General features: G+C 37.7%; 1 protein-coding gene across 1 annotated transcript; it reads right to left on the bottom strand.

The window, feature by feature from the left end:
• Nucleotides 1-263: 263 nt before the first annotated feature.
• LOC146003593 (uncharacterized) lies at nucleotides 264-15,794 on the bottom strand. Its single transcript, XM_083141902.1, has 7 exons — nucleotides 15,750-15,794; nucleotides 12,923-12,953; nucleotides 9,014-9,161; nucleotides 7,012-7,147; nucleotides 3,374-3,589; nucleotides 1,649-1,821; nucleotides 264-399 (listed from the first exon to the last, which is right to left on the bottom strand). The coding sequence occupies exons 1-7, from the start codon at nucleotides 15,786-15,788 to the stop codon at nucleotides 291-293; spliced, it is 852 nt and encodes a 283-aa protein (XP_082998028.1). The 5' UTR covers nucleotides 15,789-15,794; the 3' UTR covers nucleotides 264-290.

Raw genomic sequence — 15,794 nt, forward strand, 5'->3', positions numbered from 1 at the left:
AGAACACCCATGGCCAGACCGGGATTAGAATCCGGGACCCTTGCTCGCTGAACTAAGTGCTAACCACTACACCAGATGGTCTGCCAGATGTCGGCATACCTTGAATGATTTGATATGATTAGTGTGATGTTCTGCTGTTTATCACTTTGTTTGTGTAGCACTTAATCTGTGTTAAAATAAGGGATATAAGTATACACACAGAGATTATGTGCGTTTTTAATATACAAATGATAACACAAATTTTATTTTTGAAATTAAATTGTCTTCTTTTTTTTATTTTTAATCGCTGATCACACAAACCCAAATTCCAGACTGTCTTTTGGACGCAAAGGATACTCGCTGTATACGATGCTGTCATCTTGTTTGGCAATTCCTTTAAATATGCCTCCAATTCGCACACTGAAATTGAGTATACAGATTAACAAGCAATAATAATAAAACAACATATATTAAAGCATGTGAAGAGTACAGGGGAATATCAAAGTCCACGTCCCAACTTTTTACAGGAATGAAATTCTAAGTTTGAAAGGCTACAGAATGAAAAACATTTTTTCGATGCTGATTTATGCGGGACTATAAGTTATTTTCCTAAAATTAGACATGTTGGGATGTACGACACCACCCTTACAATAGCTTGGTATCAAAGTCTCAATTTTCATCCAAAGTGGAATTTGATTGTTTTTTCCCTGTACCATTCACATATCAAACACCAGCGAATTATACTGAATGTTTATGGATAACGTTGTTCCTAGGCCTATAGGGCTGATGATTTGTCCTGGTAGAGTTCCCGCCGAAACCGGGGGCAGCCCCCCACCCCCGCCCAGTTCTCCTTGGGCCCTCATATAAAATGCCCAATGTATAACTTCCAACACGTATTTGTGTGATGGAAATTTCATAAACTACGTATTTGAGGACTGGGAAATTACGCAGGATTCTGTTCTGAAATGGGCGTTTACTCTATCTCAGTGCTTATTTTTCCAAATACACAGTTAATTAAGGAAAACGTGTGGTATATTATGATTATGTGCGAGAATAGAGGGAAAAGCATAGGAATACTGTAGTCCTCCTGTCCTTGAGCGACTCAGTCCATCGAAAAACAGGTATTACCAAACGAATGTAAACTACACTTTTAACTTCCATTGTCGACGTCTGTTGTTCATGTATCAGTTACCCAGGGGGGCTCGAAGCGGGTTAATCGAGCCCTTAAAGGTCAAATCTCGCCATATAAGACGTGCGCGCACACAGACGCACACTCTCTCTCGTACTCTGGACAACAAGACAACTTTTTTTTAACAAGTATTTTTACGTTGGGGCCTCGGGTTCGAATCCTGGCCTGGTTATGGATGTTTCTTGTGAATACCCCTTCATCAATTTCATCATATCCTCGTCGTCGGGGTTAGCCAGAAGTGAAAGAAAAGCGACGCTAATTATAAAAAATGTAATCAAATCAGCGCCGTTCGGAAAACAGATTTTTTTTAGTCCTCTACGTTACATAGTTACCACTTCTATTTTTCATGGGCTTGTGTATTTATCACCACACGTTACTTATCGCATTTGATACTTTTTCTTTAAAGAATGACAGAATCAACATTTAGGGTGCATGGCTACCAACGAAATACTATTGTGTAACTTAAACTGAAGCGTTCACCTTAAGCCTTCAGGATGAAGTTTGAATTCTCGTCGTGCCAAGTCCTGAACTGGTCGAAATTCCAATTTCTCTCCATTTACTTTCTTCTCAAAATATAGTGCAATCCATCCACTGATGATGGCCTCTCCTTCCCAAGGAATGACGACTTCCCTTGAAGATATTATGTACTCTACCTGTGTACAAAATGAAAATATATAGTTCATGCATTAATTGTATACGGCGGTAGAAACATTACTTCACACCCATGCTCTGACATAAAACTTCGATGGTGGGAATGTCATAGGCATCAACTTATAATGCTAGTAAAACAATACCAATATTTTAAAATTGCCCCTTACTTCTGATATGCCATTAAATTAAGTGTAATTACGTGTTATTAACTGTCATTTTAAGAATGTGAGAATCAATATTACAGCATGCAATAATTTACATTTACAGCAAACTAAGGCGTGTGGGCTTTCTACAGCATATCTGTGGACATCATCAATGAAACTTACTGGGTTCCTTGTCCACGTCAGCAATTGACACCTTCACACAAGCTTCAAGCGAATCCTGATCTATCCTATTTCTTAATTTAGCAGTTACCAAAACGGACGATAATTTAAATTCGTTCATTTTTCGACTTTTAGTTACAAAGAGAACTGAACCAGTGCTTATTACTACGAAAAAACAGAACAAGTACGTTCTACGTTAAATTAAGGTGAATGAAAGAAAGCTAAAATGAACATGGTTGCCAAATGTCTTGGCTATTGTTCCAATGCTCTGCCAAGTTACTGACATTTGCGGGGGAGGGACTGAATTTTCTCCCATGCCATCCCCTGAATTCATCACTGGTGATGCCGTGGAACAAATATGCATTTTGTGTCTGTCGTAATTTTCTAATTGCAGTTATTAAAATTCCACTCTCGTATTTAATTTCGATTTAACTCTGGGCACTGTTTGCCCCATTCAAATCCACGACCATATGTATTCCAGAAATTTAGACATTACTATGGCAGCCAACAGGTGTTTTTGTAGATTTGCAATGTGGCAAGGCAAGTGGAATTCGTACTGAAAACGGCCGACTCTTTTATTAGTGGTTGGTTAATTGGAAAAGTATAGGCGAAAAGTATGGTTTCAAAAAACTTTCTTTTGACTTTATGAGATTTGTGGAAGTCCTTCACAGGACGATCCGTTCATGATCAGCAAGTACGATTGTGTGACGTCATGTGGAGACTTGACTTTCTGAACAGTCTTGCGATTTTTTAAGTTTTACAAATTAATTTCCAACCTATTCATTAAGTTATGTTAAATTGTCTTTGCAAACCTTCAGTTGAAACGAACCTTGCATGAAAATTTACGAACTCAAAAGAAAAGTATCCGACAAGCCCACTGCATAATTACATCATCCTAACAGCAAATGGAACAAGTCTTAAAATTAACTGACTTTTATCATTAAATCTCAAATAATGTTGACGTAATATGTACAATATGTACCCAGATTGTCAAACTTTTAGCGATTGACATGCCATCTGGCGGAGCGTTCGAAGTGAGATAAATTATATCCTACTTTTTTGTCTTGAGTTGCAATTCTATTGAAGATATTGGTACCCTTTTAGCACGATCGAAGTTATTAGCAGTTCTATGATGAAAGTTGTGTTATAGTTAATGAACATCGAACATAAAATCGAACTTGAAATTCCTGATAACATTCTTATTGTTACATTGTGCATGCATGACAGTTACCTTCATACTCTTGTTTGGGTGAACTTCAAATTTCTCCGTAATCTCCAAAGCTTCGCTTTTTGTCATGCTTTTCGCTTTTGTCTCGCTCGGGCTTATGCCAACACCTCCCCCTATGTCGATTTGAAATAACGAAGGGATTCCGATGCTAAAGCTTCCTCCTGTCTCAATCTTCACGCTGTTGGTTACTTCCCAAGTGAAAGCGTTCATGAATTGGGTCTGTAAATAAATATAATTGTGAAAATTTAACATCTACTAGTGATACACACATGCTACCAAAATGAGACTTTTTTACTATACAATATTGCAGCTGGTTCAAGAACTTTAGAAAAAACGCAAGTAAATAATTAGGGAATCGTATTAATAATACTAATAGTGATAATAATGAAAATTCTCCTTCAGTGACCGAGCAGGTTGAGTGCTCGATATAAACACCGAAGGCGGGTTCGATTCCCGGCCAGGCAGTGTTTATAGTAATTATTACAGTAAAACCTCGTTAATCCGGACTAATGGGGGATAAGTTGACCGGTTTAACGAAAGTCCGGATTAACTGAAATAACCTAAAAGAACAGTAGAAAGTGCATTAAAACTAAGTTTATAGCAACAAAACACGTTTATTATGGTCTATTTAAAGGGCATAGACCTAAATACAATATACAGTACAGTACAAAGTCTGCGGGAAACAGAATTTCATCAGTGGTTGACTGCTTTTTCTTTGGGCAGTTCTCTTGTTGACTTCTAGCCACATTTAAAACCTTGCATTCTGCTTTTTTTGTCGCCTTTTGCCTGTCCGGATTAAGCGAAGTCCGGATTAACGAGGTTTTACTGTATTTTATTTTTATGTTATTTAGCGTCGCTTTTCTGCCACTTTCGGCTAATCGCGACGATGAGGATGGGTGATGATGAAATTGATGAAGGTATACTCACAAAGAACACTCATACCCAGACCAGAATTCGAACACGTGCCCCCTGGCGTTGCAGCGCGCTGTGCTAACTACTCCGTCACAGAGATAGGCTGACGTTTTTAACCGAAAGTGGAAAAGTGATATCAAATGACCCAGTACAAATAGTAATAGTAATAAAAAGTAATATAACTTTCAGTATAGTTAGTTAGTTAAGCGTGGTCTAATAATAATGTGATTATATATATCATGCAGATGATAAATAATGTCAAGGATCGATAAACGTGAAGAAGTTTCTTGTAAAGAATTGACGTGGTATCATTTTGGAAAATATGTATTCAGCCGTTACTAAAAGGAGTACTCACTGAGTAACACTGCTGTGACAGATTTGTAAAGTACCTGCACTCCAGAGGCGTGGCGTGCATGTAGCCGGTGTTACCGCAGGTAACAGCAAAATGTACAGAATTAAAAAGTTGTTTCAATAAAATTACAACATTGTTAAATAGGTTAATGAACACGTTGCCGTCGAGTAGATATTGCCTAGGACATTTTTCCTGCAGCCGACAGAAGCGAAGAGGAGGCCGTTCCGCTATCCTGAAGAGGCAACAAGGGAGAAGAGGGCGCCAATGCAAGGAAAGAGCGGGGAAGGACTTTGGTGTATTATTCATATGCCTGTTAAGGGGCCCTGTTGCCGTTCAGACCCACCGGAGCAGCCAGTGTTGTCACATCGGATTGACAGAAAAGAGCTAAATCCCGCCTAAAATAGGAATACAATTTCTGTGAAGTAACCAGAGTAGACTGCAAAGCCAAGGCTGGATTGAACTACAACTGAGACCAGTTAGGTAATAGACGAAAATATAGTTCCTTGGTGTGATTCGTGATTTGGACAAACCTTGCTCCAAAATACTAAGTTGGCAACAGTAGTACGTACAGCTGGGTTTCCCTTCCACGAAGTAGCGGAGTTCTGTCGTCTGCTCAGTGCTCACCACACAAATGTCAAACTGGCCCGGGAAAAGTGTGGTTCTTCCCCTTCGCAGCTCATTGCAAAGAAACGGTACAGATGAAGAATTGACAAGGGTCTATCACCATTCATTGGATTTTCGTGGTAACTGTCTCATGAGTGGTAGTTCTTTCTAGGTGTGTTTGTGGCTTATCACTGTGCTGATTGCAAAAAAAGAACGAAATGAACAAATATCTAGCTCGAAGACATGTTTTCTTTACCGAAAGGGGGGGGGGGGTTGTAATAACGTCTTGCAGGCATAATTGTCGTACTGATAGCCGGTAACACTTTTTAAAAAGTCACGCCACGCCACTGCTGTACTCAGAGACACACAGTGAGGCCGATGGCGCTATTGACACATTTCTACTCACAATTGAATCTGTTCGGAAGGTTGACAATGAATTTGTTGTTTTTGAAGTCCGTATTTGCAATATGTATAACACAAAGATCAGAGGCGCAACCACGAATTTTTGTCGGGGGGAAGTACCAGGAGGATAAATGTGCCAATAATAATAATAATGTAATATAATATGAATAATAATAATGCCATTGTCACCATTATTATTTTTCTGGCATTTTTACAACACGTTCAATTTCACATTAGCTAATAATGGAAAACGAGCGGACAAACTGTATTTTTGAAAGACAAAAATGACGAATCTAATTATTTTTGTGCATATGAAGTGTTTAGACATTATGCAACATGGAGCGACGTAAAATAAGAAAATATATATGCAACATGTTAACACTAAATTGTGCACGTATTCAATGTTTCTTTAATACATATACTTATAAATAATTACATAATCAATTCATCCACCTCATAACAAACCAAGCAAAATTATATAAACTGTGTCTCACATGTGTGTGCTGCTCCTTTTCCTCAAAACTATTCACAGATTTAAAAAAAACTGCTTAGCAACAACTGTCTGAAGTACATAGTTAATCTTACTTCTCTCTCTAGTAATTTACAGTGCATTACAGAAAATAATAACATTGAGAGCGAAGCGAGCAAGAAAATTTTTAGATCCAATTTTTGCAAATCTATAACAATATTGATTTTATAGAGCACAAATAATTCCACGGGGCGCCATGGCATTCTCTGTTTTACAACTTTTTTCATTTAGATCGTTCGGTGCCCAGGTTCGACTCCTGTCGTCCCCTAGCTACTTCTCTGAACCTGATGAGACTACAAAAAAAGCATGCCTTGCGAGCGAAGCTAGCAAGAAATTTTTACGAAACGTATTTTTATTATATAAAATTTGAAATCGAGGGGGGCAATTGCCCCTCTGTGCCTCCTTCTACAGGTGGTCTTGGCCGTCTGGAAGAAAAATGCAAGAAAATATATGAAAACTAATTCCATCTTGAGTATCATTTTGTCCTGCTACTCTTCGATTCTGTTAGCATTGCTTTTCTTTACTGCAATGTTTGCCCTCCCTAGAATTGGTTAACGTCCAAGGTTTGGGGGGCATTGCCCCCTGCCCCCCATGTGGTTGCGCCACTGACAAAGCTGGAATAGATGTTTGTTCCAAAGATAAGGTTCTCTTTCCTTTTGGATAGAGAGATGACGCTTGAACTTGGCAACACTGCAAGGCGAACTTTGTCATATTGTGGGCAGGAGTCGCTGATTCTTGGCCCTTGCTCGCTTGCTTTTCCCCATACATGGCACCAGAGCAAGTCTGGCACCTCGTCTCCTGACCAGTGGTATAGGCATTCAAAATATGTTTGTGAACATTTACCTCTCTGGAGAAATCGTGATCAATCTTATTTGATCCACCATTGTGAATCCACTTAGTGGTGCTGTAACCAGTTTTGATTTCATCTTCCAAAGGTTCTAGCCAAGCAATATTCTGCAACTTGCAAGAAACATGATACCTGTAAGATAATAAAAATAACTACAAACAGCCGAATCCTACACTGCCTTTGAAGAGATACAACGAATTTGGAAACAAGGTTATAACTAGAGCCCGTTAAAATAGGCAGGCAAAAAGGCATTTATAATGTGGTAAATAGGCACTAAAAATGAAAAAAAAGGCAAAATAAACCGAAAAAAGGCACATTTAGAAGTCGCTTACTTTTATCTATAATTTCTGGCAAATCTAAATCTAAATTGGGAAGAGCATTTCAATTTTCTCCGTCTTGATTGCACATAACTACAAGGTGCTTTTTAAGTTCTAAACATTCATTGATAGTCGTCTGTCAGAGAGAATGTTTTTCATAATAGAAAATGATCTTTCTACTTCGACAGAAGTTATTGGAGCATACATATAACAAGCTAATGTAGCTGGACTCATTTTGGTAACAGCATTTTCACCTTTTAGAATATCACAAATTGTTTTCAATTGTTTCAAGTCCTCATTTGCACTCACTACCCGTTAGCACTTTTCCGCAACAGCTCACCCCTTTTCTCCTGGCACTTCCATCATCTGCTGCATAGATTCCTCGAAGATTTTCATGGATGCTATAATTGTAATTGTCTCTGGCAATGCACCATAATGTGCAAAAGTAAACTTGAATAGCACAGGAGTTTTTTCACTTCACGAATTGAACCGCTTCATTTTCTGGAAGAGCATCCATCACCTCACTGATTTTTTGAAGGTTGTTAGCATAATATATAGCTGCTGATATCCAGGTTCCCTATCTCGTCAAGACTGGTTGCGGAGGTAAACTAAGCTCAATCGCAACTTCCTGAAATTTTCGGGTTCGAGAGGGAGATTTCAGAAATATTTTGTTTGTGTTCGAAATCAACCTGCCCACTTCAGCAGTCAATCATGCACAAGAAATGTTAACCGAAAGGCAATATCCTGACTCAGCATGAAATACTTTTTTCTCACACTTTTCTCCTTCACCAATGTTGAAACATGCATGAGTTCAATATTACTTAAATAAGGCGAAAATAATTCACATAATAAACGGAAGAAAAATAAATGCCAACAACGTTTTTTGGGAGAAAAATAATTTATATACACATTTTTTTTAAAAAAAATATGTCAAATTTCATTGAAAAAGGCAAAAAAAGCATTATAATTAAAAATAGGCAGTGGGGTCCCAAATAGGCAAAATAGGCAAAATGAAAAGGCTTCCAAAACATTCGAAACAACATAAGAAACGTATATCCGGAAAAATTTTATCAATATATGCAGTAGATGAAAAGAGGCATTTTGCCAAACTTCCGGGCTCTAGTTATAACTATCCAGATTGGGTCAATTGCATTTGTTCTGATGAATTGTGAAATTAAATTAATTTATGCACCGAAATTATACGATGTAGTATTTCGCGTACTGGATTTGTAGTAAAAATCTCAAGTTCGTTGTAAATTTGATTTCCCACCACCGACAAATAGAAATATAAACTGTATTGTTTCCAAACTTGATGGTAGATTATATAGGTAAAAGGGCAGACAATGGATAATCCAATTAAGATTGTACACTAATAAGAAAAAATGTCTTTCGAAAACTTGTAGTCTCCAAATCAAAGTCTTCACTAGAAATATGTTATTTTCGAAAGTTCGTTAGCTTTGATTTTCTCTGGCGGTCTCGAAGATCGAACGCGTTGATTGTTCGACTTATAATGAGGATGATAGGCAAATTATTGATGAAGGGACATTCATAACAGAACACCAACCCGAAAACTTCGGTTGTGCATAACCTGCATAATGTCTTATAGAAATAGCATTAACACGCTTTTAATAGAATTTATTCTCTATTACAATAGCTATACATATTAATTTGTAATGCTCACTTGTGATATTTTGTATTGTTCTTGATTTCCTCCAACTCTCCATAGGCATCGTACTTTGCAACACGAACACCAACTCTTTTGGATTCTTCTGCTACAAATTCATCAACTAAAGCATCAAAGTCTGCGCGGTGTGGAGTTTGGTCCAGGCCTGCAAAAAATATAAACGACCATTCCATTTCATACAATACTTTTGATTTCTACCCAATATACTCGCCGTGAGTTCAGTTAGGCCACCAATATGACGCGCACCGATTTCTTGACAAAAGCGAATCACACTGAGTGAAAAACAGATCTCTGCTAACTGACACATATTGTATTAGCAACTTACTCAGAAGATAGCTATTCTATGTACAGGGAGGTTATTTCAGTCGTTTACCGCCAGAGCGCCGGCCGCTCGGCAGCCCCTTCATGCGACAGGTCCCGGCAAATTGACTTACAGGAAGTCCGTAACAGAAACCGCTTGTTTTGTAATGTTTCTATTTTTCACAATTACAGTTACAATTAGAATTGAAATAAGCACTTACCTTGTCGCATGGATGCTGGAAAAGGTGTCCTCCCAAATACAAATATTTCTGGCACCTTATTTCTGACATCTAATCTTAGATTAGACATCGCTACTTTATCCTCAGTTGACAGAAAGGGAAGACAGCATCCCGGCGCATAAAGCAAACAGAAAGCGTAAAATGATATTTAAAAGTAATAATAATGATGATCACTAACCTCCTGTGTTATAAGAGATGTTGAAAATGACCTCCTTCAACAGCAATACAACACGTTTCTTAGGTTCAAGAGATCATGTCTTTCGTAATTGCCCGACCACTTTTCTACAAGAGTTAGTTTTCACGTAATTATGATACATAAAAACTCTTTGTTCAAGACTATATTTGTTTAGCGGCATAACTAATGAATGAATAACAATTAACACACAATAAAGCACTAGCACTGAATAGCACCCAAACTCAATAACACAGCATAAACAACACGCGTACTGATAAACGCAAACAGAAGTGAACATGAGCGTACACTGACTACGTCTGGTAGCCGACAGTGTTGCTAACCATTTTTCGGCAATGTCCCTACAAGACGTAGTCAAAATGTCCCTACAACTGACCAAATGTCCCTACGCCAAGTAAAGCGACAAAAAAAAAAAAAAAAACTCATGAGCATGCAAAACAGAAGATCAAATATACACATTTACTTACCAAATCTTTCTGCTCGGTGCTTCCACAATTAATGAAGGAGCGAATTTACAATACATGACCCCTCCCCGATTTTTGTAGTATTTCGCATACTCACTAATTGAGGGCTCCTAACCACGAACTTGAAGTTAAAGTTTGGGGATCACGTGTAGAAATTGCAAAATAAGTGAAATTGAGTGGTCCGCGATCGGCACGATTGCTCATTATTTACCGTAAGATTTTGTGTTTCCAATACTTAAAAAACGAAATATACATTCCTGATATTACTACGACCCCAAATTTTAACTATGTTTGCCTATCCTAACCTAACCTAACCTTACCTGAATGGTTCGTGGGGCTAACCGTCAATGGTTTGTGGGGCTACCCGTGCATGGTTTTTTCGAGCCCAAATTTTAACTATGTTTGCCTTGCCTAACCTAACTTTACCGAGAATGGTCAGTGGGGCTATCTGTGAATAGCTGTGCGGTAATTGTGATTACGAACCGATAAAAAATCTTATTTTCGTAGCACTTTAACGGTAAACGTTCATCATCGAAAACGCCATTTTCGTATTCTGCAATTTTACGATCAATGCACTGTTGCCAAACTTACCTGTAATCAAATCAGTCCACACCACACTCTACATGTTCTTCTACATTGTGATTGTCGCTGTCACATGTAAGTACCTTCTTTGGCCAATATACCAAAATCCATAAGTTTATTAATTAGCCCAAGGCCAACCTCCTGCACACACCACCTAACAACATTAACAACTTTTTTACTGTTCTCTTCCGCCATTCTTACACGATCCATGCTCTCCAAGTATGAAATCAACAGTGTGGCAACGCTGTAGACAGCGTAACTAATTGCGAACGTCAATTGTTCATATCAACAAATATGGCTACCATACTTGTATACTGAGAATCATTGCGAGAATTGAAAAGCTTATTTTACAACTTGTACACGTTAATGAACAATTTTTTCACCTCACCCCAAATGTTAACTTGAGATAAATCATCACGACTAATTATTTCGTGAGTATAAGACGTAGCATAGAAATTACAGAATGGTATTGTAAATTCTTGCCTTAATGAATAATAGGGGTGTGCGGGACAGAATTTTTGGGGTCGGGACGGGATTTTTTTTAAAATCCCGACATTCGGGACGAAAAAAAATTGCAATTTCCCGACCAAGTCGGAAAATTTTCGGGACGGGAAATGTTCGAAATTTTCCGAAGCTCTGGAAATCTCGAATTCTGCACGTCATTTTCACTTTAAGTGATTGTTTTTGCATTTCTAGAATAAAAACTTACAATTTCCGATAAGTTCCAGAAACTTACAATGCAGAAAGCTTCGAGAATTAACGACTTTTTAAAGTGACCATTCGGTAGACTATTTCCCGACTTCTCGGGATCCCGAAAAGTCGGGAAGTCATTTCCCGAAGTCGGGATCGGGACGGGAAATTTTTTTCCCGATCCTGGTTCTGACTTTTCGGGATCCTGCACACCCTTAATGAATAACATTGAATCGTTTACTGTTGATTATGTTATTTAAAGTCATACATGCTGCTGCTGTGAAGAGATAGATGTTGGTTGGTGATATATGCTGTATTTCCTGCAGTCTTGAACAATTCTGGTCTCATTTTATTTCTATTTTTTTGTTTTTGTATCACTTAACATTGAAAGTATTCTTTCCGTTTCCACGTTAGAATGTGGCAATGTTAACACTATTTTCGCGAGAGTGGAAATGTTTTCAAAAAATAACTTGCCTTGAAAGTTCTTGTTAACCGATAACATGTTCCAACCAAAATTCTGATGGAGATTTGTTAGTTCTTTTTTCTTCTCGCTAAACTATCCAGATGAACTAAACCATTCATTCCAAACCGAGCACGAAGAAAGTGCAACTGACTGGCGAGTAAGCTTTGCACCTTTGCACAATAAAATGTTATTTTTCAAGATTGAAAAAAGTTCCTACGTTTTCCCTCATTTGGAAAAATCTGTCCCTACGCGGGCGAAATATAGTGAAAAGTCCCTATGCGTAGGGACATGTCCCTACGGTTGGCATCACTGCCAACAGGTGTCGCATTCGTGCAGTATGAAGCGCCCTCTCGCGGCTGACAACTCCCCCGATAAGCTGCCGGCGCTCTCGCGACAACTGAGGATAAAGTAGCAATGTCTAATCTAGGATTAGATGTCAGAAATAAGGTGCCAGAAATATTTGTATTTGGGAGGATACATTTTTCAGCATCCTTGCGGCAAGGTACGTGCTTATTTCTATTGTAATTGTAACTGTAATTGTGAAAAGTGGAAATATTACAAAACAAGCCGTTTCTGTTACGGACTTCCTGTAACGCAATTTGCCGGGACCTGTTGCATGAAGGGGCCGCCGAGCGGCCGACACTCTAGCGGTAAACAACTGAAGTAACCTCCTTGTATATGCAAGATTTCAAACATTTTTATTACATTTCCTTAATCAACGATTCAGCCAAACTTAAATGAATGCCAACGATCGTATATAGAAGACAGTAATATTGCTAATAATATTAATTAATAATTTTGCATCAGTGTGTGTGTTGCGCCCACTTTTCTGTTGTTATGCCTTCCTTTTCAGTTCATGCAAATATGCATTTTTGTTCAGAACTATGGACATTGCAAGAGAAAATACTAATCCAATAGTTCCTCCCCACACACTCAATCTACCATTTACTACTATTATTAAATGTTGCTTCTTACCTTTAACTGGTCTTACATCACTTTTTGCAATCTGGAAAACACAAGAAATCCATATGTAAATATTGATTTGCTTCCTACGTGTAAAATCTATAAATAACAAGAAATACAGATTTGTACTGATGTGTCTTGACTCATAGTGAATAGAAAATATTCTCTTTAGTGCACAGAAACAATAATAAAACACTCATATCTACTGTCACTTGCCAAGCAAGTTTGCCAAAGATGAAAGTTTACAGTTTTCTACTCTGGTAATAAAACGTCTATGCTACACAGGCAGAACCCAAGGTACATGGCAGAACCAATTACGTATACATTAAGATGGAATTTATGTGATTTATACATATGCGATTTTTACTAGAACGAGCCAATTATGTTTCAATGTGTTGTTTATTGTAAAGTTAGCGAGACAAATTTTTATTTCAATATAGATACTAAATTTATCAATGCTATTGTATTTTTAATGACAATTAGAATTAAATTTTTATTGTTATTTGATTAATCGATTCAGCTGCCATCTAGGAGTGATCCAAGTAAGGAAATTTTTGTGCGCTTTTGCCTAGAGTAGTAATCCTTAAAGAGCATAACAAGGCACAGATTATGATTAATAGGGAAAGGAACTTTAGGTAATTAAATGTTTTTTCTGCGATAAGATACAGACCCTCATTTTTGCCAAAATTCTGATTATAGCCTTGTATGTCAACACAGCAAATTTTATTTTACATAAAAACACATATTTTCCAGTTTTCCGTATGTAAATACATATTTTGCGAATTTTCATTTTAAATACATAAAATCGCTCATTGACTTCATCCACCTCGAAATCCTCGAAGGAAAAATGTTTATAGGCTACTCTGCACCTCTTTCATATCGAGAGTGCTAGGTTTGTTTTGTCTTTGAACACCCTCGCTGGCAGACTTCTGGCACCTCGCCTACGATCCTATTGGGAGAAAATAGCTGTAAGTAGTAGCTGGGGCTGGCTACACGTAATGATAGCAAGGCTTTTTAATGAAGCAATGCAGCTATTGTGGCCGGAAGGCATAACATTTGACAATGTTCTTCTCCTCGTGACAGATGCTGCAGCTTACATGAAAAAAGCTGCAGTAGGCCTTGCCGTTAGCTACCCCAAAATGGTGCACGTTAAATATGTGGCCCATGCGTTGCATAGAATATGTGAAAAGATAAGAGCTCTTTATCCCAATGTCGATAAACTGGTTTCAAATGGCAAGAAAGTTTTTATCAAGTTGGCTAGAAGAATAGACAATTTTAAACAAAAATGTCCTGAGGTTCCCCTTCCCCCTACACCTGTAGTTACGCGATGGGGCACTTGGTTGGATGCAGATGTTATGCCCAGAAGTTTGAAAAAATTGTATCTGTTGTAAATGATCTCGACAAAGAAGAATTCTGCAAGAACTGTTGATGGAGCCCTCCGTAAAAGTCGAATTGGCATACATCTCAACAAACCTGTCCATTCTCTCTAATTCCATATGAAAGCTTGAATCGTCCGCGAACACTTTGGCAGCTTCCATTGTTAAAGTCCGTATAGTAGAATCGAAACTGCAAGAACTCACTGGATCTAAGTGTCTAAATGTACAGAATTTTTTGGGAAAAAACAAGGTTTTCAAACTTTGTGCCAAATTGCATGTGTTTTGGAAAGTGAAGTAGAGGAAGAGGAAGATTTGGAAAACTTAAGCGTTAGTGACATTTCGTGATTCAAATATGCAAGAATTGTTTCTTGTGACGTGGAGCGATCTTTCTCACAATATAAGATGCTTTTTAGAGATAATCGTCACAGATTTACAATGGAGAATTTGGAAAAAACTATGGTGATCCACTGCAACTCTTCCAAAAAATTGCTCGCTAAGAGGTAATCATTTAGAAACTAATTTCAGGTGTTTAAAATGCATGTTATAGTTTGTTTTTGTTACCAAATGTTTTTATTTTTGTCACATATTTTCCTATTTTTATCACATATTTTCAACATTTATGACACATAAAAAATAAATATTTCTGTTTTTTAGCACATAAAGTTCCGTTCCCTAATGATTAAACCTTCTTATAGGAACCAAGCTATCATCATAACTTTCCGGTATATACGTTGTTTCGAGATTGCAGTGACAAAATCTTCGAAATAAATACCATGTTTCACCGCAGAATCGTCACGCCCTATTTATTCAGTCCAAAAATTGTTTAACTTTTAATCGAGTAATCGTCGCATCCGCGCGTCAACATTACGAAACCAATGGTAACGGTGGAGAATCTTCGAACACAGAAGATTACGTTTTGTAAGTCGCAACATTATAGTTAATTTTCTCAAGTGTAATATTTCGAATATAACTAATGGGTTAACTTCTTTTCAGACCGGAAAAATATTCGCTAAATTGTCACGAAGAAATTGTGTGTGTCGATTTGAACTATTCAATTTTTAAAGTATAGTCAAGTCACTCGGTGCGTCCTAGTCTTGCACCAAAGACAGTTTACCTAATTAATGATTTTTAAGTTCCAGTCGCATAAAATCTGGACGAACTACGGTGACCTAAACAGAGCACCCATTGTATTGGACATAAAGTATTTTCTTGTATCTATTTGTACGAGTTAAGATAGATTGCATTAAGTACAACTGAGTCTTTACTGCGAATAGGGTACAAGATGTTTACTTTGCAAGTCGGCAATTTAACCACGAGGAATGACAGGTGGGGTACTGCATGTTCCGCTTCAAGTGTTAAAGAGGTCTGGTAAGAAATTCAAATCCCATAGTTTACACGACAATGCTTGGTTTTTCTGTTCACCCCACTGCTTTCTACATCTATTGATTAAAAGTTATTCTTACCTTTGCTAATGTTAAAATCAGGAACACAACACGTAACATTGTTAC

The sequence above is a fragment of the Lepisma saccharinum genome, chromosome 20, assembly GCF_977018435.1.
Source record: "Lepisma saccharinum chromosome 20, izLepSacc3.1, whole genome shotgun sequence".
Classification (NCBI taxonomy): domain Eukaryota; kingdom Metazoa; phylum Arthropoda; class Insecta; order Zygentoma; family Lepismatidae; genus Lepisma; species Lepisma saccharinum.

What these genes read in the sequence shown, in the direction of transcription:
- LOC146003593 (XM_083141902.1), bottom strand. Translation starts at nt 15,788, where the DNA reads ATGTTACGTGTTGTGTTCCTGATTTTAACATTAGCAAAG. An exon ending in TGATGTAAGACCAGTTAAAG is followed by an intron (nt 9,162 to 12,922) that starts GTAAGAAGCAAC and finishes TATTTTTTGCAG; the next exon opens with GCCTGGACCAAACTCCACAC. An exon ending in CTTCATCCTGAAGGCTTAAG is followed by an intron (nt 400 to 1,648) that starts GTGAACGCTTCA and finishes ACTCAATTTCAG; the next exon opens with TGTGCGAATTGGAGGCATAT.